The following is a 24,079-nucleotide window of genomic DNA, read 5'->3' on the forward strand; positions in this document are numbered from 1 at the left end:
CATCTTACACTTCCTTCGTCATAGTTTGGTTTGAAATACACCCACTAAGTATGTCTCATTTGCATGTATGTCTATAAACTATAGCTTAAAGTGCAACATGGTCATGCAGTTCCAGCACTTCCAGTAACAACAACAACGTGGAGTCCTGTAGCTCAGTAGTTAGAGCACTAAGACCTGAGTTCAATTCCAGGCAGGGCGAAACCTTGGGCAAGTTTCCTTACTCCACACGCCTAATAATAATCCCTCCAAAAACCAGAAACAATAATTAAATTGGTCATTTTCAATCTACGACTGTTTGTGGGACATTGCTGTGCGCAATTGGCTGCCGCGTTCGCCCACAAATATACAGTCAATTCACTTTACAGTGTGTTCTGTGAAGCGCTTTGGGACGTCCTCCCGACGTGAAAAGCGCTATATCAAATGCAAGGATTATTATTATTATTATTAATAGTGACATAACTGGAGAGGCAGTTATTTCTGAAATATCCAGTTATAAGCAAGGAACAGGAGAAGGTGCATTTCACTCACTAGAAGAGCATGTATCATAAAAAACAATGTGTAGATATATCAAATGATGGTCTTCGCTTATAACACTGTAGATCTAGCAAGATGCTTTATAATGTAGTATTCCTGCATGTTTCATTTATAAATTTAACAAATTCATAGAATGGGTGAAGTTTGCAAGAAATATGGGAATACATTTGTTTTAGAATAAACTAGATGGATGTCTATGTTTTTGCAGGGCATTTTTTTGAGAAAAAGATGGACACATTTTTTTTTCCCGATGGTCCATCTCCTGGTTATTTTGATGTGAAATCTTTGCTGTTTGTTAAGGTAACCCTATATTCATTACATTGCAGATCCCATTTTCAACAATCCAACACCAGTGATGCCCTACGATTCTCCAGTTTGTAGCCGTCAATCTGTTTCTCCTGTTGCAGCATTCAGTGGGAAAAGACGCTACTGTGCATTAGAAGAAGATCTGCCTTTGTTCCCGGTACCATCTACTTTGCCATGCCCAGCTATTGTCTGTCAGCGTAATTCCACCAGATTGTTAGATGATTCTAATAACCCTAAAATGGTACATGTTCCCCCTCAGCTCTATGCTACAACAGCTATGTATGGAGAACCAATTATTTCTGAAGCGTCTAGTTATAAGCAAACAACAGGAACAGAAGATACAATCCATTCACTGGAAGAGCCTATATCTAAAAAACAATGTGCAGCAACATTAAATGAGGATCTTTGCTTGCGAAATATTTTGGATATTGAAATCAACATGTTGGTGACTGATGTTGCAGATGATTCTGTGACAGAACAATATGAGGCTTCAGTGTACAATCTGAATATCCTTACTGGAAGTGGTACATACTCTCAGAAATGTTTCTTTAACTGCATTAATGAAAACGCTCAGCCTGGTGTTAGCCGCACTGATTATCCATGTGGAAATTGCCTGACTGAACCAATTGATGACTCTGAAAGGATTAAAATAGAAGATCAAACAACAGAGGAGAGAGAGGACGGTTTGGATGAATTGAAAGATGAAGTGGTTACTGCTACTGGCATTACAAATCCTTATCTACTGAAACCTGTAGAACATCAGGAAATGGACCCAAGCAAGAACTCCAACAACCAGTTGGTGAGGTATTTGGGGGAAAAAACAAATCGGAATAATGAAAGTCCACAGTCTAGCAGAGGATCAAGTTTTCTGAATGTACAGGGATCTGATTCATCAGACATTCCAGTTATTACACTGGAAATTTCTGAAGAAGATAGATCACATGATGATAATTCTCTTGGTAGCAGTAGCTTAATTCCTTCTTCTGAAACTATGCAGGCATTTGTATATGTTAATGTAGATGAAGAGATACAAATGCCAGGAGCCAGTGGGTCCATATCAAAAATAGACTTATCTGTAAGACCAAAGTCATCCAAATCCCTTAAACAGGCTGTAGACCACCAAATGTACAACAAACCAAAGTCAAACACTCAAACACACTTAAGTCCTAGCTCAACTGTTGGCTCTGATGAACATTGGACTACAAGTGGAACCCCCAAGGACCATGAAAGTTGTGAAGATGAAGACTTTAGTGAGCACAATAGTCTTAGCAGTGCTTTAAGTCTCCAGTCTCATCATATTCTGTCAGTGGATAGCTCTTCCAGCAGTGTTTCACAGTCCTGTCCTTCCCCAGATCACACTTGCTCACATCTACAGGCTCAGAGAGATGTAAGAGCTACCTCAGATTCCTTCTTGAAAGTCATACCTTGCTTGATAGAAAACCAAAAGCAATATGATCAACACATTGATGGGGATTGCTCTGAGAAAACCCATGTCAGGGTTCTTAGTGTGGACAGTGGAGCAGATGTAGTTTTAAGCAGAACCTCCAGGGGGAGCCCCAGTGACCATGGAAGGACATTAACCACTTCAAAATCAGATTTAGAAGCAAAAGAAGGACAAGTACCAAATGAATCAAACTTCATAGAATTCATATCCTTACTGGAATCAATTAATAGCTCCAGGATGAATGCAGGCAATCCAACAGTCTGGACTTGTGAACATAGAGAAGAGGGTGCTGTGGGAGGAGGTATGATTTATTTCTTTGGATTCTGGGCTTGAATTTACGCACACCATGTAATTTAAGCTAACAGTATGTCAAATTATTTTCTTGCACCGATTTTCTACATAGCTTTAAGTGCAAAAGCAAGATGTCATGGTTATTTCCCTCTGCTATTAGCTGCACAGACAGTAGACAGAATAACGTGCTTTGATTATGAATTGGTTGAGTGTCAGTCAACTTCAGCTAAATAGCCCCTAACAACCTATTTTATCTATTCTGTGCATATTACGTGCCAATGTACATTGCCAAATCTTAATGAGGCTGGACTTGAACCAAGAAGTTAGATCTCCAAAGGGGTCAAATATATATTTCTCATTAGGATCTCCTAGGATAATATCTTAAGATCTATACATGAAAGGACAAAAGGGAAGTACTTTTCCTTATAGTATTGGTTTTAGGTCCCTCAGGCCGCTGAAATTCTTGTTCATGCCTTCATCACCTCCAGGCTCGACTATGCAAATGCCCTGCTTGTCAGCCTTCCCAACTCCTCCCTCCACAGACTGCAGATAATCCAGAACTCTGCAGTCCGTGTCCTCTCCTGCACCAAACTCCGTGACCCCCTCTCCCCCATTCTCGCCCGACTCCATTGGCTCCCTATCCTTCAGATGATCCAGTTCAAGATCCTGGTCCTCACCTACAAAGCCCTCCATGGCCTCGCCCAACCCTAACTCTGCAGCATCCTAACCCCTACCAACCCGCCCGCTCCCTCCGCTCAGCCGGCTCTGGCCTGCTCCACGTCCCTCGACCTACACGCCCCAACATTGGCGGAAGAGCCTTCAGCCACTCTGCCTCCAACCTCTGGAACTCCACCCCCCAATCACTCCGCCTTGCCCCCTCCTTAGCCTCCTTCAAGTCCCGCCTCAAAACCCTCCTCTTCGACCATGCCATCGGTCACGCCCCCTTCCCCTCCCTTCTCCCTCTCCTGACCCCTGCTTGGGTCTGAAATTTTGAACACTGTCCAGCGCCTTGAGACGTCCTCCCAACTTGAAAGGCGCTATACAAATGTAATCTTGTTGTTGTTGTTGGTTTCTGTTGAATACTTTCTTATTGCAGAGGATTGTTTAAGCAAGACACTGCACAGCAGCATATTGGTTTCCCACAAAGAAATAATAATAATTCTTGCATTTGATATAACGCCTTTATCATGTCTTCGAGTCATCTCAAGCGCTTCACAGAATATACTGTAAAGTGAATTGACTGTATATTTTGTGGGCAAAACACGGCAGCCAATTGCGCACAGAAGTGTCCCACGAACAGTCCTGGATTGAAGTGACCAATTTATTATTATTATTATTTTGAAGGAATTATTAGCCCTGGAAAAGCGATCCGCCAATCAACTAACAACCAGATTCCTACTTACTGCTAGGTAAACAGGCATGTGGAGTAAGTCAACCCAACATTTCCTGCTGCTGGGAATCAAACCCAGGTCTCTCGCTTGCGAGGCAAGTGCTCTAACCACTGAGACCATTTATTTGTGGCTTTGGGCATCGCTTCCATAACTATATAATCAGAGGCCTTGGTGCAGATTATTTAACTGGCTAAACACCTCTTTGGGGGAAAGGTTCATCCACCTGAAAGAAAAATGTTAGGAAGAGGAGACAATTTTTTTTTCAGAATTTGCTGTTCGACTTAACTTCAGCAGAAGCCAACATCTGAACACCACTCTGTACTCCTGTCAATATGCCAAGGGCCCAGCCAAAGTGGATGCTGTACAGTGGAGTGAGCCAAACATTATCATTCCCCCTCCTACTCCTGCCACTTTAGTAAAGCACAACAACCACCAGCTCAACTGACAACTGTGAAAAGTCTCTCAGTAAAGCTTAGGTGAATAATAATAATAATAATAATAATCCTTGCATTCACGCTTGCCGGAATGAATGGGAGGAAATGCTATTGCATTTCGTATAGTGACTGAAAAGTTTCAAAGAGCTTCACAGAATATATTGTAAAGCGGATCGACTGTGTATTTTGTGGGCGTAAAATGAAACCTAGAATTTCCTGCTGCTGTGGTGCTTGGCGGATATTGTATTGAGACCGTTTTTAATGGCGTTTTTATAATGGTGTTTTTTAAAACGTTTTTTTGTGTATTTCCCAGATCCTGTAATTCCAGTAACAACAGAAAATGCAACTTTAATTAAGAGATACCAAGAACACAACAATATGCTGAGAAGACCAGCAATACGAAGGCGCCACATTGTAGGAAGTAATACAACTCTACCACCATCCCTTGTCAGCTCGCCTCTAATGTAAGTTTATTTTCGCTTGTTCTTTGTATGCAGTTCTGATAGAATGCAATTAGACAGGCCAATGAAGCTGCTCTGTTGTTGGAGGGATGCCTTGTGGCTTCAGATCGTTGTGCCACAGAATAGCAGGATACAGTTTTACTTTCTTCACCTTTTGACATACTCTCCTGAAGGCATTATGGAGTATTGTTTCATGGGCTTTGGCAGCCATCATGTACCTCTCCCAATTAGAAATCTGGACAGCAAATGTTGACAGACAATTTGGTTGTCACAGTAGGGCTCCAACCAATGTCCAAACTAACGTGAAGCAGAGGTCACTATATTGTCATCAGAAGTGGGCGACCTCGCCATATTAATGGAGAGAAGCAGAGCTGGAGTTTGGTAAAGGAACCCGAAAAAGGAACTTCCCTGCCATGTAGAAATGTGCAGAAATGTGGAATATAATGAATTAAGTAGAAGGTTTACTCACTATTTAATATTCACACACTGAAATTCCATGAATATTTCTCATAGGCACAGCACTTCCTTCCCATAATAAAGCAAAGAGCTAATTTTTTAATATTAAAAAATAATTGGACCATGAGAATCGGGTTTAAGCAGTAAAATGTCGTTTTTTAAGAAAAATGTACGATACTTCACTTTAAAACAAATCACATTCTGTTGTCTCTGAATCCCAACCATGATTCTACCCCCTCCCACTTGCCAGAGTGAATGGGAGAGAAATGTGATTAACCCCTTTCTATCAATAATTATACCCATTTTCTTAGTTATTCTCATTGCATTTCCATTGTTTATGAGTAGGATTGCTAGTGTTCTTTTTTTGACAAATCATTTATGTATAAATCATTTATTTTACCTTTATTTTTCTGAATTTTTTATTTTTTAGGGAACTTTTCGACTACAATTATAGCCGACTTCTGGGTTTTGAGGTTGCTGCAGATGTCACTTCTTGTGCTCTGTGATAAATATGTTTTCTTTGAAAAAAAGTTTAACAATGGGAATTCATTTTCCTTGATTTGGAGAAAATTGGAAAACCCAGTGAATACTGATTAAAATTGGAAACCAGCAAGCCTATATATCAGTTATACCAATTTAGATATGACTTCTCCAAGTTTTCACTTTAGGTGGATATGCTTATTGTGCTGTTGAATTCAATGCACATGAAATATTTTACAGCTTACAGGATGGTCAACTCCAGGCATCTCCCCAGTTGCAGAATCATTCTCATTCATTACTGTTGAATGGCTCAGTGTTACAAAGCAGTCCGTCAAGGCATGAAGCTTCATCACACGATGATACGTCTACTGGTGCAACACACTTTTTTTTAGATGAGCATGGTAAGCAATGCACACTGTTAAAGTAACTACAATTTCATCTATGTGCTTTAAGCCCCTGACTATATTTTTTAAAAAAGTACAATAGATGGCATCAAAATAGGGCTCTCCTGTGCTGGAGGCTAGCACCAGCACAGACAAGATTGGCTGAATGACCTGCAAAAACCTATACTGTAAACTTTTTATGATTCTAAGATTTATGGAGTAAAAACAATACATAGTCTGCATATGCGTGTGAGGAGGGGGGAAAGAAAGAGTCCTGCAGTGTATGGGATTGGAGGAGGGCGTCATAGTTTCTCCCCTGTGGAGAGTGAGTCAGCATGTTTGTTGTTAGAAAGTCTTATTTGAGATGAAGGAAGCAACAGTTGAATACAATGCCATTCTTTTCCAGGAGAAATACGATCATATACGTTTGGTGTTCCCAATAGAGGTTATGAGAATTCATTGAATCGCCTCCCAAGCTTAGAACACGTTCCAAGTATACGGTAAGTAAGTATGTCTTATTTAATCAAAATACTCCCAAGAATATCTGGACTTGTGGAGTTCTTGTAGCTCAGTGGTTAGAGCGCTCCTCGCAAGTGAGAGACCTGGGTTCGATTCCCGGTAGGGCGAAACGTTGGCCAAGTTTCCTTACTCCACATGCCTCTGTTTACCTAGCAGTAAATAGGAACCCGCTTGTTAGTCGATTGGCGGATCGCTTTTCACTCAATCCACGACTGTTGGTGGGACGCTGTTGTGCGCAATGGCTGCCACATTTCGCCCACAAAATATACAGTCAATTCACTTTACAGTGTACTCTGTGAAATTCTTTGAGACTTCTCGAAGACGTGATAAAGCACTATATCAAATTCAAGGGTTATTATTACCTTAGCCATTGTGTGATTATAGGGTGTTGATTGTGTTTGTTTACAGGAGTGAACAGTAGGAGATAACTCATGAATGTTAACAACTGTGAATGAATTCTGAGATTTTTCACACTGGTGAATTAGCCTTGTAATATATACTGTTCCAAAATGTCCAAGGGAGAACCAGATTCAAGATTATAGTTTAACATCAAACACATTATGTCATCTTATTTTTGCTTGAACTAGTTAACCACTTATAACAACTGATAACATTTTAGATTTTAGCAAGAGGTATTCATGTCTTGCTACTCAAGATTTTCCCCTCCAATGGATAATTTTAAAACACTTATGGACATTGATCATCACTCTGACTGAAAGGGCAGCAGTGACCTCGATTTAGCGTCTCGTCAGAAACAAGGCATCTCCAACATTTCATTGATCTGTCAGCCTAGACCGTGAGTTCCTTATCCCAAGGTGGGGCTTCAACCCTAAATATTCTGACTCCAAACACTACCCAACTTAGCCAGGCTGACACACTGGTTTAAATGGTTTATCACTGTCACCTGAAGAACAAGTAAATTCTAGTCTTGAAATTTCTGCTCAAATTGTTTTTATATTTACTATTTTAACTTTCTTTTTTCCTGGTTGTGGTCAGTTCTGTCGAGCAGGAAGGAGAATAAATAACAGCTTTTTGCCCGATACATCATAATTTTCACCACAGAGGGTTATTGGTTTGACACCATTGCTGCACATTTACTGATATGAATTATTACAGGAAAATTCTATGTCCAGAATATGTATAACTTACATGAATGCTGCATTTGATCTGTTGTGTCATCCTCCCGCTACAGCAAAATACAATTGAGACAAATATGTTCAAGGAACAAAAGAATGCTGGTATTCTCATTGGACTCAGTAGAGGGTGCTGTATGCCCATCTGTTTCAACCTTTATGATTCTGCATTGGATTTCAATACATAAAACCACACCTACTTATTTAGAGGCGCACTTAACGTAGAATTTTTCAAAAACAGTTTTCTTGTTCCTTATTTCACTGGTGCCGTAAAGCAGCACAATAGTTATGTTGAAAGAATATTTTTCTATGTCAATTTCTATCCTCCACTTTTTTTATATCATCTGGGTGCCTGACACATGCAGAAATTTAGCACCATGTTTAAGAGTTTCAAAATTAGATTAACAATTCTACATTTGTATGCCACCCACACCTGTGAATTTCTCTGTGTCTTGAATGGAATGCACATTCTCTCCCTGGAGAGTATGGAGCACAAGTTGACAAGATCTAAGGCTTTGGGACCTCAAGTGTATGTTGGGGTGTTCCTTGAGATCTGCCCCTCCTAGTCCTGCCAATGAGCTAGGCTGGCTGGTCAGTTATCAGCAGTACTCTGGGTACTGTGGACTTGCTTGGCTAAGGAACTGGACTACCAAGGCTGCTGCAGAGAGTTGATTCAATTATGATATTCTGTTGCTAAGAGCATTACGTTGGAGCCAGATCAGTTCCAAGGAGACCCTACTTAACTCCTTGCTCCCCCCTTCCCCCCAGGAGGATAGTCACTAGTTGGTTATTTCACATCCAAAAAGTGCAGATTTGAGCCTTCACTTGGTGGATAGAAAGTACCAGCGATCAACACGGTTCAGCTCGAAATGTATGAGAGCATTGCCACCATCCTCCTATCCACAAGTTGGACACACATCCCTATCCATGGAGCTATGGTTCCACCAGTTGGAGGTGCAGAGCTTAAGCAGAAGCTGCTTACCTTCCTGCATACCAATAATTGGATACCAGGTCCTGGATATCCGAATATCTGTTCACGAACCCCGACTCCAGGTAACACCTTCCAGCAGCTGTTGTCCCACACTTCAGAGTTTCCTCATCAGCTATTCAAAGGATAGCTACCTACAGCATCATGACATTTCCTAGAATGAATCTGTCCTGAGTTAGATGAACAGTGCCAGGACAGATACAGAGCTTTCATTACCTGTGACTTGATAGCTTCCCCATTGGAAAATGCATGCAAATAGCCTGCTGACATTTACTGTCTAGACCTACACAGGATGATTACTTGGGCACTTGACACCAATTGATGCCTTTGGGAAAGGAGGAAAAATGTTTTTTTACAAATAAAGAAATAGGAAATGATGTGAACACTACCAAGTGTAATGCAGAAAAATAAAGTCTGTTTAAAAACAAGATGTTGCGGATAACACCCAACTCTTATCTCTCTACTTCCACCCTTGACTCCAGGACCACTGTTGTCCTGACAGAATGTCTGTCAGACATCAAGTCCTGGATCACAGATAATTTTCTTCAGTTGAACGTCAGCAAGACCGAGGGTCTTCAGATTTACTCCCGTCAGCGCCTCCACACCTCGGTCGCTGACAGTATCACCATCCAAGGTTGCACACTCCACCTTGCTAAGCCAGTCCAGAACCTTGGCGTCTTGTTTGGCCCACAACTATCCTTTCTACCCCACATCCGTGCCATGATCCGCTCTGCCTTCCCCCACCTCCACAACATTGCCTGGCTCCGCAACTGTCTCACACCACAAGCCGATGAAATCCTCATACACGCATTCACAACATCGAGGCTTGACTATGCAAACTCCCTGCTTGTCGGCCTCCCCAACTCCTCCCACCACAGGCTACAGATCATCCAGAACTCTGCAGCTCATGTCCTCTCCCGCACCAGGCTCCGTGACCCTATCACCCCCATTCGCACCCGACTCCACTGGCTTCCCAGCACAGCGGATACAGTTCAAGATCCTGGTCCTCACCTTCAAAGCCCTCCATGGCCTTGTTGCCCCCCTACCTCTGCGACCTCCTAAACCCCTACCAACCTGTCCGCTCCCTCCGCTCAGTGGGCTCCAGCCTGTTTCACGTCCCCAGTCTTGCCTGCCCCACCATGGACGAATGAGCCTTCAGCCACTTGGCCACCATCCTTTGGAACTCCATCTCGCAGTCCCTCCACCTCGCCCCCTCCCTTGCTTCCTTCCAGATCCATCTCAAGACCCTCCTCTTTGACCGTGCCTTCAATCACGCTGCGTCCCCACTGCCCTCCACCCTCCCCAATCCCGATCTCCAGCTTGGGTCCAAAACATTGACTGACCAGCGCCTTGGGACATCATCCTGACATGAAAGACACTATACAGATGTTAATTTTGGTGGTGGTGTAATGGAAAAACAGTAAAATGGGTACTCTGGAAAGAAGAGATCAGTGGGCTAAAGGTTCTTCATCTGAACCTCTCTTGTGATCTTGTGAACTGACCACATGTAGCTTCATCTTATTCCGGATTGCTGACAGAAATGCGTTCAGTGGGGATCACTGGTACGCATCTCCTGAGGGCCACATTCTTCTGAAATTGTGATTGTGGCAGACACAGTCCGCACTGCCAAATCACATCAGACGTAACACATGTTTTCCATTTCTTCACAGGGAACCTCAGTCCCACTCTCCCAGTTACACAACAGCAGATGGACAAGGTGGAGCAGAGGTTGCTGCAGCTGAGTCACCCTTCCAACACCAACCAGCTGTACTGCAGAGAATGCATATTAGAAGAAGGCATTCAGAGCCGCAACTGGTATGTAGTTATGCCACTCAGAGATGATTGAAAACACCTCATAGCTTCAAAATAGAATATACAACTATGTGTACTAAGGGCAGAGATTCTTCCTACTTAATGATTATTAACCCTGCAAGCCCAAGCCCTAATGGATAAGGTGGACAAGCAGTGGGAAAGCTTGCTTGCTGATGCTTTCAATGGCAAACTGCATTTTAGCTGGTTAAACTCTAGCAGTACCCCAACTCTTAAGCCTTGGCTCTTGTCAACCTATGCCTAATACTCTCTGGAATAAAGTAAGCAGGATGCTTCCCTACAAAAAGTGAGTGCATATTCCATTCCAATACAAGGGAATTTCCAAGTGTAGCTGGGATGCTGAAACTCAGTTTGGTTTGGATACTCTTAAGCATGATGATGGGTTTCCATATGTGTCAAATGCCCGGCTGACCAAAAACGTTTGCTACTTGTATGCATCTATGCATGTATTTGTATTGAAGTTAAGATATGTATTTCAATGAGGTGTAATTGGTGCATTCTGTTAAAATGTGCAAATAATATTTTGTGGGTGAAACACAGCAGCCAGTTGCGCACAGCAGTGTCCCACAAACAGACAAACAGCTGTGGATTGAGTGACCCATATTATTTTTTTTTAACTTATTTTTTTTGGAAGGGATTATTACCCCTGGAAAAGCGAGCCGCCAATTGACCACCAACTGGGTTCCTATTTATTGCTAGGCAAACAGAAGCCTGTGGAGTAAGGAAACTTGCCCAACGTTTCGCCCTGCCGGGTCCTCTCGCTTGTGAGGCGAGTGCCCTAACCACTGCGCTACAGGACTCCAATGTTTGTATACAGAGAGAATTTACTCTCTTATATATGCCTTTAATTGTATAATAGGCAACTGATGAAAAATACTACAAAATCAATATAGTTGTCAATTTAGTAGTACCTGCTATACATGCTTTTACACATGGTTAGCACAACTTGTAAATTAGACCCCATTATAGCAAAAAAACTTAAGAATTTTATTGTTCATACTTTAATTAAAATATAAAAACAAAATCTATTAAAATGAGAATATTTAACTCTGGATATCACTGATCCCTTGCGCTCCTTGGAATCACATTCTTCTTCATCATTCAATAAATTTAAGGAAGTGAGGCTTCTAATGGCATTTTAACAAAAATTGAATGCTTGCATTAGACGTCCTGGGATGTGATCCAATGATTGGTTTTGGTAATTTATTCCAGCTGAGCACTCAGACTTTACATAAACAATGCAAGGCAAGTACGAGGAAGAAGATTTCTTTTATTTGCCATTTGTAAAATTATGCTTAAATTCCTTTGCTGTAATAGTCTTATGGTTGGATTTATAAATTCAGGGGATACATGGCAAACTATAGCAACCTTCATTAATCAGTGTTCCAGCCAGTGTTGCAATATGCTTTTTGTGCATATCCTCAGGAATATATTATTGCAAAGGAATAATTTATTGATCTGTTTTCAGTTATTCTTGGGAATGAACATTGTACAATTCAAAATTAATTTTGAAAAGCATGAATTGGGAATCATCCATCTTTAGCAAACTCTGATGTACAACAACATTATCAGGATGATGGCGCTACTGTGGACTGTACTGGGTTAGATCTAACCAAAAGTCTAAATGGGTGGATAGATGATAAGCCAATTAGACTGATCAGATTTAATAAAGGTAAAGGTTAATGATGTTCCATTAAATACCATTAGCAGATTTATTAAATATTCAGTGTGGTATTTACAAGGCATGTTAATGATGTATAGGGAGAGCAGTCCAGGGCTTTATAAAGTCAAACAGATCAGAAGATCACAGGTTCACATTCTAGTCTGTGCTGAGGAAGATGATCTTAGCTGAGCAGCAGTTGGAGCGTTATGTCCATTGGCTTTAGTTCCTCTATGTTTAGGAAAGGAAAAATCAGCCAGAGTCACTGCTACTGTCTAGACTGTGTGTCAGTCTAGCTCGATTGACAGCACTGAGTCAGAAGATTATGGGTTAAAATTCCTTGGCAGGTCTTGGAAGTCAGATTGTCTAAGATAACCCTCTACTGCAGTGCTCAGGTGTGGTGCTTTGTTGTAGGTGTCGTCCTTTGGCTGAGACGTTAAACCAACTGCCGTCTGCCTGTTCAGGTGGACGTTAAAGAGCGCATGGCACTATTCAAAAAGGGAAGAGCATTTCTCCCGTTGCCCTGGTACACAGTCCCTCAAATAAAATTGGTAATTCACTTCATATCTGTTTATGGGACATTGCTTTGTGCAAACTGGCTGCCACATTCCCCACAAAACACAGTCCCTGCAGTATATCCTGTGAATTGTTTTGGGATGTCCTCCTGACATGAAAGGCATTACACCAAATGTAAAGATTATTATTATTTTTAGAGTATGTGTATGTCTATCCAGTGAGAATAGATTTAAACTCGGCTGTGATGCCTTCTACAACGGAATAGACTGCTGAAACTCGTGTCTGGTCCCCTACAATAAAGACAAGCATTTATTTGGTGACTGTCGGTGCTCATAAAATCATTTTCCATAAAGATTCAATGAGGAGAGAAAAAGATGAAATAAGTTCATAGGGACTGAACATTTCCATGCACATTTTGAGTCCACTAATGGATTTCTGAAATTGGGAGTTGGAATCAGAATTCAATCCAAAAACTAAAACTCTTGCATCCAGTAATGATTGGGTCAAAGTAAATTGTGTTGTACATTGTTGTGGTTTAAGGTCAGTTACTGGAATAAATGTATTATGTGAAGAAGCTTGCAAATCTCCTGCATAAAATCTATCCAGACTAAACACCAGTCATTGAAAGTGATTGAATGGCCATGTGGAGCTTCTATTGTTCGGGTTCATATTAATGATGAAAATGTATTATAATGTAATTTATTGCTAGCCAGGTAGGATATTTGAAATTAAATTAAGAACAGCTTCTCGAATTTATGTCAAAATTTATGTGGAATCCTGTAACTCAGTGCTTGCCTCGCAAGCGAGAGACCTGGGTTCGATTCCCGGGCAGGGCGAAATGTTGGGCGAGTTTCCTTACTCCACATGCCTCTGTTTACCTAGCAGTAAGTAGGAACCTGGTCGTTAGTCAATTGGTGGATTGTTTTTCCGGGGTAATAATTCCTTTAAGAAGATCAAAATAAATTGGTCACTTCAATTCACGGCTGTTTGTGGGACACTGCTGTGCGCAATTGGCTGCTGCATTTCGCCCACAAAATATATAGTCAATTCACTTTCTAGATGGATTAATGGATATGGGGATAGGGCGGGTAAATGCAATTTGGTTGGAAGATCAGCCATGATCTTATTAAATGGCAGGGCACGCTCGAGGCGCCAAATGGCCCAATCCTGCTCCTATGTCTTATGGTCTTATGGCCTTTACAGTATATTCTGTGAAGCGCTTAGCGACGTCTCGAAGACGTGATAAAGCGCTATATAAAAATACAAAGATTATAAAAGAAAATGTTTACTAAAAAAATCTTCAGAATAGTTGGAAACAATCATTATAAGTGCAAACAAATAACCGGAGTGAAGATGGAATGAATGATTGGAAATGGTGGAATAGTTGCTGATTTTATTTGCAAGATCATTTGCAAGATTTAGCAATCCCTCACCCCCTACTGATAAATCTGCAACATGGATTCTATATAACCAAATCAAGTGATGCAAAGTTTAACTGGTATTCCCATGATAATGGCACAATCCAACATTGTTGTTACTAACTAAAGTCTGTGTGTTTACCCCTCTCCTGGCTTGGAAAGTAATGTATGTGAGCTGTTGTATCACACTGAAATTGAGTGAAATCACAAAGCACTTTCAGAATGCTGAATTGATTTGAGTATCATCTCAACCTTACAAAAGTTGAAAGCTCCCCAAAACCACTTTCAATCCAGCTTTGAAGTCTTCCCTCCACAGTCACATCTCCTAGCCTTATAGATTCTCTTGAGACAAATTCTTTGATTTATGGACACTTTTGTCTTTTCCTCTGATCATTGGATTTTTTTTAACTGAAGATAAGAGCAACATCGGGGAGCTTTTCCCAGTGTTTATATTTTAATATAAGGTTAATTACTTTTGGAGCTGAACTGTTTGCTTATTCTGAGCAGGAAGAGTTCATTATTACAACAACAACAAATTGCATTTATATAGCAGCTTTCACATCGGGAGGACATCCCAAGGCACTGGACAGTCAAGGGATTGTACTCCTTTACAATGCTGGCTGAATTTTTGTTTTAAGATGAATGTTGTTAGGAGTACTGTTATGTTGAGTCCTATATGTTGTACTGTTAGGAGAGCAAACAGCAGCACAGATACAATAACAACGTGCATTCATATAATGATAATCTGTACTGAGTGGCCTCAATGGACTGAATGGCCTCCTTCTGTACGCTAAGCTTTCTAAGCATAAAGGCATTTAGCACCTTCCATATAAAAAATCTTCACCAAATGAGGATAGTGAACGTTATCTAACTCGGAAATTGGGCCAGCAACGTCCCTACATAAGAATAAGATTTTTGGCCAATTTGGATAAGGGAGGGATATAGACCAGGACAGATTACATTTGCATTTACAGGGAAGAAAAAGAAACATCAGAAATCAAAATGCTTCAAAAATCAAATACCTCAAATCAAAAATGACATTAAAATGGAATAACATTTCCGTTTTAACTTGGCATTCACGTCACAAACTCCCACGATTGTATGGTCAGGTGGCTTATAAACCTCTCTTCCATTGTAACTTCACGTGAGCACCTCCTGTGACGCCCAGCCAACGTTAGAGTGAGTTTGCTGGCTGTGGGTATCCTATATGAAGTAGGTCAGGGTTATTCCTGTTTTAGTGAAGATAAGATTACAACACAAACCTTGGGAGAGTGGAAAGTGAAACATTATCATTCTGGCCTGGATTCACACCGAACTTTCTGAGGTGAAAGAACTTTCATCTGGTATGAATCTAGTCCTATGAGATCCATAATTTGATGTCCCATAAAGAACGTAAATGTAAATATATGAGCATTACTTTTTTAATTAATTGCTTGTCTTCTAGTTTGTTTTTAACTGTATCTTTCTTTTGTGCCTACAAAGGGTCGAAGCAGTGCCCATGAATCTTCTGTTGACATTGTAGAAGAAAAATCCAACTGCAGACAATCCTATAGGTTTTGGGTCTTGCCTGGCAAGTGGGTGCAGATTCAGTATGATCGCCTGGCATTGCTGACCTTACTTGACAGGTATATATAGTCATTTTTATTTTTTAAGCTGTACAACTGTATAGCAGTGCTAGCTAACCTGACTGTGTGTCATGGATATGCGCCTGTAATGTCTTGAACATTTTTCCTTGTAATAAGTACTAAATGGATGGAACAATCCTACAAGCAGCAAGCGTGGAGTTAATGAATCACATAATCTTCTTACAGCAATGCTAAATTAGAGCCTAGCTTAAAATAATAATAATAATAATCCTTGCATTTTATATATCACCTTATCATATCATTGAAACGTCTCAAAGCGCTTCACAGAATATATTGTAAAGTGGATTGTAATATATGAATATATAAAATATTTTGTTTTCACAGAAATCAGGAAATTGGGGAAAACATATTGGCTGTTTGCCTTGCTGTCCTTGTTGCTCTTCTCGGATTTACGCTGCTTAATCTAGGATTTTTCAGGGACTTGTGGGTGCTCCACTTCTGCCTCATCATTGCAAGTTGCCAGTACTCCCTACTGAAAGTAAGTGGCTGTGCTTTGGTGCGTTTTGTGTTCTGTTACCATTTGATTGATGTTGAGATGCTTTATATTACTGATTTATTTTTCTCTCTCCTATGTTTCAGAGTGTCCAACCTGATGCTGCATCTCCCATACATGTAAGTTGCAAAAAAGAAACTTGATTCATTTTGCAAAATAGCTGAATGATATGTATCAAACATCAGTAACCAACGACACACCCGCCCCTGTAGTAGCAATAGTAATAAACTGAAATCAATATGCTAATGTAATTTCTATGGGGTAGCCCTTTTTACACATATGTAATAAGATCATATTTATGTAATACTTATTTCTCAGGTTGATGATGTGAAAGAACTAGTGTTATTTTTAAATTCTGAATAAGGAAGGGAAATATGGGGGAAATGCTCCTATGTACTCAGTGATATGTGCTGATAATAAAATCAGCACATTTCTCCACAAAATTGTCATTTCAAACATGGAACAGTAGATTTTGGGGCTGAAGAAGAATGCATCTGATACTTTAAATGTCAGTTGATTTCTTTGATTTGCTTTGTATTCAGAGTAACCAAAAAACAGAGCTTTAGTAATGCAACCCATTATTGTTTACTGAGCGCTTGAGTTTGTGTTTTGACATTACTAAAATATAACCATCACTCATTATACACAGTGGCCAAAATCCAATAAATCTACACTGACCCTATTAGATATTTGTGATGCACAATGTTCCAGTGGTCAGTCTATATTTACTTTATATAAGTGATTTGTATATTTTCTCCCCTTCCCCTGTTTGAACTTGACGGCACCACACACTAGAACCTCGGTTGAGTGGCTCTGCAGTTGGCTGGGAGAGAGATGGAATGCTTACATTTGTATATCGTTTGCATATGTTATCAACAGTGTTCTGCAAGCAGCTTAAAAGCATATTAAATCGCATCCTAATATACCAGTACACAGTCAACAACAACAACAACAAGATTCCATTTATAGAGCGCCTTTCACGTCGGAGGACGTCCCAAGGCGCTGGACAGTTGGGTCAGGACCCGAGCAGGGGGGTAAATGGTCAGGGTGAGGGGAGGGAAGGGAGGGAGCGAGGAGGAGGGAAATGGTCAGGGTGAGGGGAGGGAAGGGAGGGGGCGAGGAGGGGGTAGAGAGTTGAGAGGGGAGCTGAAGGCACGGTCAAAGAGAAAGGTCTTGAGACCGGCCTTGAAGGAGGAAAGGGAGGAGGCGGCGAAGGCACTGGGGGATGGAGTTCCAGAGCCTCGGGGCTGAGAGGCTGAAGGCCCGACCACCGATGGTAGGGCGGTTGGGGCGGGGGATGTTGAGCAGACCGGAGCCAGAGGAACGGAGGGTACGGGCAGCTAAGTAAGGGGATAGTAGGTCAGAGAGGTAGGAGGAAGCAAGGCTGTGAATGGCCTTGTAAGCGAGGATGAGGATCTTGAATTTGATCCTCTGGGGGATGGGGAGCCAGTGGAGGTGAGCGAGGGTGGGAGTGATGTGGTTGCGAAGTCTGGTGCGGGACAGTACACGAGCTGCAGAGTTCTGAATGACCTGCAGCTTGTGGAGGGAGGTGCCGGGAAGGCCGGCGAGGAGAGAAAACCGTCATCTGTTACAAATAGGAGACCAGGTTAACACCAATAGTAAGGAAAATATAATTCCAAAGCAGTGCCTACGAAATCTGACCTTTCGTGTTGGACCAGCACTATTTCTGTAAATAAGCTCGGAATGCTCAGATCTAAAATAGGTCTGCATAAGGGAACAATAGTTGACTGGATGTTAATACGACAAGGGTAATATCTAATGAGACAAATATATTGCTGTAAGCCACGACAGTCTCTGTTACGTTGAAGGCTTGTCTGGTTCCCACAACTCTGCAAGGCAGTTTAGGATGATTTCATACAACAGATTTTTTTTTAAAAAAGCATGTTATTCTATTATAGTTCACAATTTTTTTTATCCCAGTTTAGCAAAGCTGATTTTTGATCATACGTTTCATCTTTAATAGTTACTAAATTTCAGTCAGAACAACCAGTGTGTTTTTATTTAACTGCATTATTTTGCCTCTGGATGCTGAGTATTTCACTGTGTATTTGCGGTACCATAACCAGAGTTATACTGACATGTTGTAATTAGCAGACTTTATGAAGATGAAATGGAGTTCGTTGTCCGCTAATAACTATGTCACTTCATTTGGGATTGATTGTTATGATATCAGCAGTTTAATAATCTCTGAAGCGTGTAACGTGTTTGCCAGATGAAAAAACAAAAATGCAAAAGACTGGACTAGCGTGCAAGCATCAAGTGAAGCACTACTTAATAAAACGGCAATTCAAATCTTCGGAACATGTTTTGCATATTATCAAATGCAACGTTGCAATCCTCAAGGCTACAGATGGAAAGGTATATCATTATATTCTGCTGTAGTGTTGGAAGCGTAATGCATTGTGCAGTCGGCTTCTGGACCCAACCATTATGAGCAGAGAGAGGTGTCCATTTCCAACACATCTATAGACCAGTCAATAATTTTCAGCAAATTGTTTGTACCATTTGTGTTCATTATTTTCACTACGATAAAATGGCCAACTTCCAGGTCATCAGAACACCACCAATGCCACTTCTTGCTTTGCGCATACTTAGCAAACAGGAAGTGACATTGACCGTGATCCGTTGGCTTGGAAGTCAGGCATTTTTTTCTTGTAGTGCAGGAACCGGCTGACGGTCAGAGAACAAATCACATGTTCTGACCAACTTATTGCATGCGCGGTAAATTGGCTATCACCCCTTGATTTTATGGAACACAAATTCCATGTTATAACAAGAATCCACTGTATGTTTAATTGAACTGACATTGAGGACACACCTGGTAAAACTCGAAAGTCAGCAGTAATTCAAGGCACTGTTTATAGTTGACTAACCTCTTTAGTATGGACATAATCATGATTTTGGAAAATCAAAGTCCTAATAGCCAAACTACTGGGCAAAAACACCAGTACTTTATACTGCTAACATATATGGGTGACCAGTATAACCACAAAGTATTCAGGAGAGAGTAAGGGAGGGGAAGACTACTTTGCAAACTTTTTGACTACAGTTTGGTGAGGGAGATGAGCCAAAATAGTCACCCATCAATTTCACCTCCATAACATGTGAGTGACATGATAATACATCAATTGCAAGATACTAGCTGACTCATCACAGTGAAGATAAGTATTTGAATTCTGGCCTTTGTATTGATCTACACAAAGTTGGCTTCTCTGTTTGATCTGAAATATAAACATATTCATTATTGATTATTTAACTTTCAAAATAATACTGAATTTAATACACAATCTTAAATTTTAAGACAAAATTAGGTTATAGACTATAGAGAATATCAGTGCTACAATGCATATTGATGAGTGGATATTTGTATAGCGCCTTTCATGTCAGGAGGACGTCCCAAGGCGCTGGACAGTCAGTGTTTCGGACCTGAGCTGGGGAGTGGAGGTTAGGGGGGGAAGGAAGGTGATCAAAAGCACGGTGCAGAGGAAGTCTTGAGATGGGTCTTGAAGGAGGCAAGGGAGGGTCGAGATGAAGAGACTGCGGGATGGAGCTCCAGAGGGTGGGGACAGAGTGGCAGAAGACCCACCCACCGATGGTGAGGCGGGCGAGGCGAGGGACATGAAGCAGGCCGGAGCCCGCTAAGTGGAGGGAGTGGGCAGGATGGTAGGGGGTTAGGAGGTCGCAGAAGTAGGGTGTAGCAGGGCCATGGAGGGCTTTGAAGGTGAGGACCAGGATCCTGAACTGTATCCTTTGTGTGATGGGAAGCCAGTGGAGTCAGGCGAGGATGGGGGTGATAGGATCACGGAGCCTGGTCTGGGAGAGGACATGGGTGGCAGAGTTCTGGACGATCTGCAGCCAATGGAGGGAGAAGTTGAGGAGGCCGACAAGCAAGGAGTTTGCATCGTCAAGCCTCGATGTTATGAATGCGTGTATGAGAGTTTTGGCGGCCTGCGGTGTGGGACAGTGGTGGAGCCGGACAATGTTGCGGAGGTGGGGGAAGCCTGAGCTATACTACTATGCTGCACACCCACATAATATAATTTTTCATGATGGTTTCAGTTTTGACAGGAGAGAGCCAAGCTAAGGGGGAAACAAACAGCTTGGCTTTTCATTCAGCTTCACCAAACTAGATTTTCACTGAAGGTGAAAATCAAATCCAAAGGTATTCCTGAATACTTGCTCAATTTTAGAGACAACTTTGATCTCCTCTTTCTGTGTAAGTTTAAAGACCAAGATCTAAATTGTTGAAAGGTTTGCATCTTTGTTTAAATGCTTCTTCATATTTTTGACTCCAATCCTGAGACCAGATAAAAGAAACTGGCTTTGCAAAGGACAAAGGAGTGATATGGAGGAAAAACATGGGTTTAAGATACATTTGTTTAATTAAGATATGTATTTGCTGCCTTATCTGCATACCTGCCCACATCGAGAAATTTGCCCAGGTTATTTCAATGTCCAAAAAAGTGATTCTAAATGTTAAATGTTAATGGTGATTCAGATTTTTTTGAAAGCTTTCATGTGAACCCCAATATATTGGCTACAGAAGGCATTTACATCAAACAATATCTGAAACACTAAGACTGACCTTTTCCTGTTTTGATCTTAGAACTTCCAAAGGAATTCTTTTCACAGGGTGATGAGGGCCTTTTATAAAATGACTCTTAAACAGGCCATTTTCTTGTTTCTCTTTCAGGGACACAATAGAATTATAGCGTATAGCAGACCTGTTTATTTCTCTATATGCTGCGGCCTTATTTGGGTCTTGGATGCTGGAAGTAAATGCACTCGATTTCCATCTTCTACCCTTTACGGAGTCACATTAATTTCTCCAGAAAATTTTGGAACTGCCAGAGATGTTGTTATCGGTGAGTCTTTGAGACAATGTTAATCGTAACCTTTAAAATGTTTGTAGTGTTTGTAGAAATCAGACAAAGCTATTTTTTTTTACTCTTATATTCATGAGACCAGGTGTACAAAATGTTCTTAATTCACCTAAATGCAGGGCAATTTGTCGTTCGTCTCCTCACGGCTTATGGGATGCTGTATGGTAACTGTCAGGTTTATCTGCACAGCACTCACTGCATTGCTTTGGTCATGTGAAGCATCTTGAGATACTTCAATGTGATAAGGTGTCATGTCAATTGGATTTTTTTTGAATAAGTTAAAGGAATTGTGTATTGATGGATAGGATGTTGTCATTTCATTCATTAAATCAGTTTACTTGTATTTTCTATTGATTTTAAACTATGACCTAAATAACTAATAGTTCCTGCATTTTATATAGCGCCTTTCATGTCAGGAGGACATCTCAAAGTACTTCACAGGATTAACTGTAAAGTATAGTGACTATTTTGTTTCCCCGTAAACACGACAACCAATTTTGCGCACAGTAATGTCCCACAATCGGCCATGACGTGAATGAACAATACTACTTGGGGGATTGTTTATCAGGACACCAGGAGAAATTCCCTTCTTTTTGAATAGTGCCATTGGATCTTTAAAGTTCACTTGATCAGGCAGACAGAGCCTCAGTTTAACTTCTCATCCTAAGGATGGCACCTCTGACAATGCAGCACTCCCCCAGCAGTTGTGTCAGCCTGGACTGTGAATTGAAAGTCTCTGTTGTGGGGCTTAAACCCATAACCTTCTGACTGAGGGGCAAGAGTGCTGCTAAATGTGCCAGGCTGACTCCTAAGTCTAGTAAGTCTAACTTGCTGCTTTTATTAATGGTAATCTCTTAGCGTGGCACTTGTTTATCAAGCCTTATCACTCTGCCTACCTAATACAGCTTTTACTGTCATGGTTCAGGATGTCTATGCAATTCTCAAGTTTGCTTTGGATTACTGCCAAGCTTTACCAGGTATTCCCATTTAAAGCTGTTTCAGCTGCAGGGAGACATCACTCACTTATTTTACTCCCCCCACCCTCCCTAGGATTTGAACTTGGAACCTTCACAGATTCATAGGTCCTCAGTCACCTATTTCACTGCGTTAGCTTGCGGGATACTGCAACATGAATGCAGTGGAAAAATAAAAAGGACTGGGGCATGGCAGCAGGATGTAGGTGCCTCTATCGATAAGTCATAAAGATATGCCCTAGACTGCGAGGGAAGCGTGCTATTATTGGGACTGGTGCCAATCAGACACAATTCATTCCCAAAAGCTGTATGGAAGGCATGATGTGGTATTGAGATTGTTTCTATTAATCTGATTTTGTTGTATTCTCTATTGGTTGCATTCTGCATTTGCAGCCATAAGGAGAAGGCACTGTCTGTTTGATTTCCCTTCCCTGTGCAACTGGATAAATGTTTGTACAGCCAAGCGACATATTAGAATAGCTCAGGTTTTGTGGTCTGAGGTGTGTCATATTGCCGTGTCGTCCAACATAAATAAAGCTGGGATATGTGGAAGGTTATATGTGGAAAGATATTTCTTGAGGAAATTAACATTTCTTCCTTAGAAAATAGGAGAGCAATGGTGACAGACTTTCCTCCGGGAGATGCAGGAAGGTATCTGTTTACTTTGATGGGTGTCGGCAGCTTCTATGCCCATAAGATATGGTCCAACAGAATGAAGTATACGCATAGAATATTTTATTACCATAATCTGTGTTGAATGTTGGCTGCAGTTCTGAAACCATTCATGTGAATCTGTTGCCATCTGCTCTTACAGCCAACAATATTTAGATCACTGGAATGTAATTGCATATCGTTTCTGCAGTAGATGTTTGGAAATATTAATAAATATATCAAGAAGATATGAAAATTCTAACTAATAAAGAAGAGCCATTTCCCCGTTTCTGAGGATGTGATAAAGTTTAGAATGAAATTGGATATAAAGCTGCTTATTCTTTTCCCAGTTAAATTTGTCTTTACCCCTCTTCAGGTCATACTCTAGCTTGATTCCAGTGCAATGCTGGGGGAGTATTGCATTGCCAGACAATGCAGTCCTTCAGACAAGATGTTAAGCCAAGATCCAAACTGATTATTCAGGTAGGTGTTAAAGATCCCATGACACTACTCAAAAAGAGAAGTGAGTCACTTCTGGTGTTATTATTATTATTATTACTGGCCAACAATCCTCCAGGTAAAATTGTCTTTCACTTCATGTCTATTTGTAAGATTTGCTATGTGCAAATTGGCTGCAGCATTTGTTGACAAATTCACAGTTGCAACCCTTTACAGTAAAATCCTGTGAAACTCCTGTGACGTTTTGACAATGTGATGAGGGCCTCTATCAAATGCAATGATTATTATTACAGAGGTCTGATTTGTTTGCAATATGTTGCTTCTTCCAGATATGACAACCTCTATTTTATTCCTGCAAAATGTGGGACTGCAGAAGGAAATAGAATTTTTCTATGAATTGCAGTGACTTTGGGGAATGTGACAGTCAGTTTGTACACATCAAGTGTTCCACAAACAGTCATTAAGTGAATGACCGATTTTATTTGGGAGATTGTTGACCAGGACACTGGGGGAAACGCACATTCCTTTTTCGAATAGTGCCACAGGATCTTTAACATCCACTTGAACAGGCAGATGGGAACTCGATTTGGTTTATTGTCTTATCTGAAGGACAGCACCTCTGACAATCCAATGCTTCTGCAGCATTGAACTGAAGTGTCAGCCTAGTTCAAAACCCTGACATTAGGCTTGAACCCACAGGGTCTGACT

At 41.0% G+C, this 24,079-nt stretch overlaps 1 protein-coding gene across 1 annotated transcript in view; it reads left to right on the forward strand.

Annotated features, from left to right (window-relative positions):
- LOC121848535 (pecanex-like protein 2) overlaps positions 1–24,079 on the forward strand; it is a 120,491-nt gene that overhangs the window by 21,810 nt on the left and 74,602 nt on the right. The window contains exons 6-14 of the mRNA XM_042332957.1: positions 861–2,585; positions 4,714–4,864; positions 6,038–6,198; positions 6,587–6,680; positions 10,491–10,635; positions 15,727–15,869; positions 16,215–16,368; positions 16,470–16,502; positions 21,098–21,269. Coding sequence (XP_042188891.1) covers positions 861–2,585; positions 4,714–4,864; positions 6,038–6,198; positions 6,587–6,680; positions 10,491–10,635; positions 15,727–15,869; positions 16,215–16,368; positions 16,470–16,502; positions 21,098–21,269 — 2,778 coding nt within the window. The remainder of the gene's footprint in view (positions 1–860; positions 2,586–4,713; positions 4,865–6,037; positions 6,199–6,586; positions 6,681–10,490; positions 10,636–15,726; positions 15,870–16,214; positions 16,369–16,469; positions 16,503–21,097; positions 21,270–24,079) is intronic.

Source organism: Callorhinchus milii, unplaced genomic scaffold (genome assembly GCF_018977255.1).
Source record: "Callorhinchus milii isolate IMCB2004 unplaced genomic scaffold, IMCB_Cmil_1.0 Scaffold3, whole genome shotgun sequence".
Lineage (NCBI taxonomy): Eukaryota > Metazoa > Chordata > Chondrichthyes > Chimaeriformes > Callorhinchidae > Callorhinchus > Callorhinchus milii.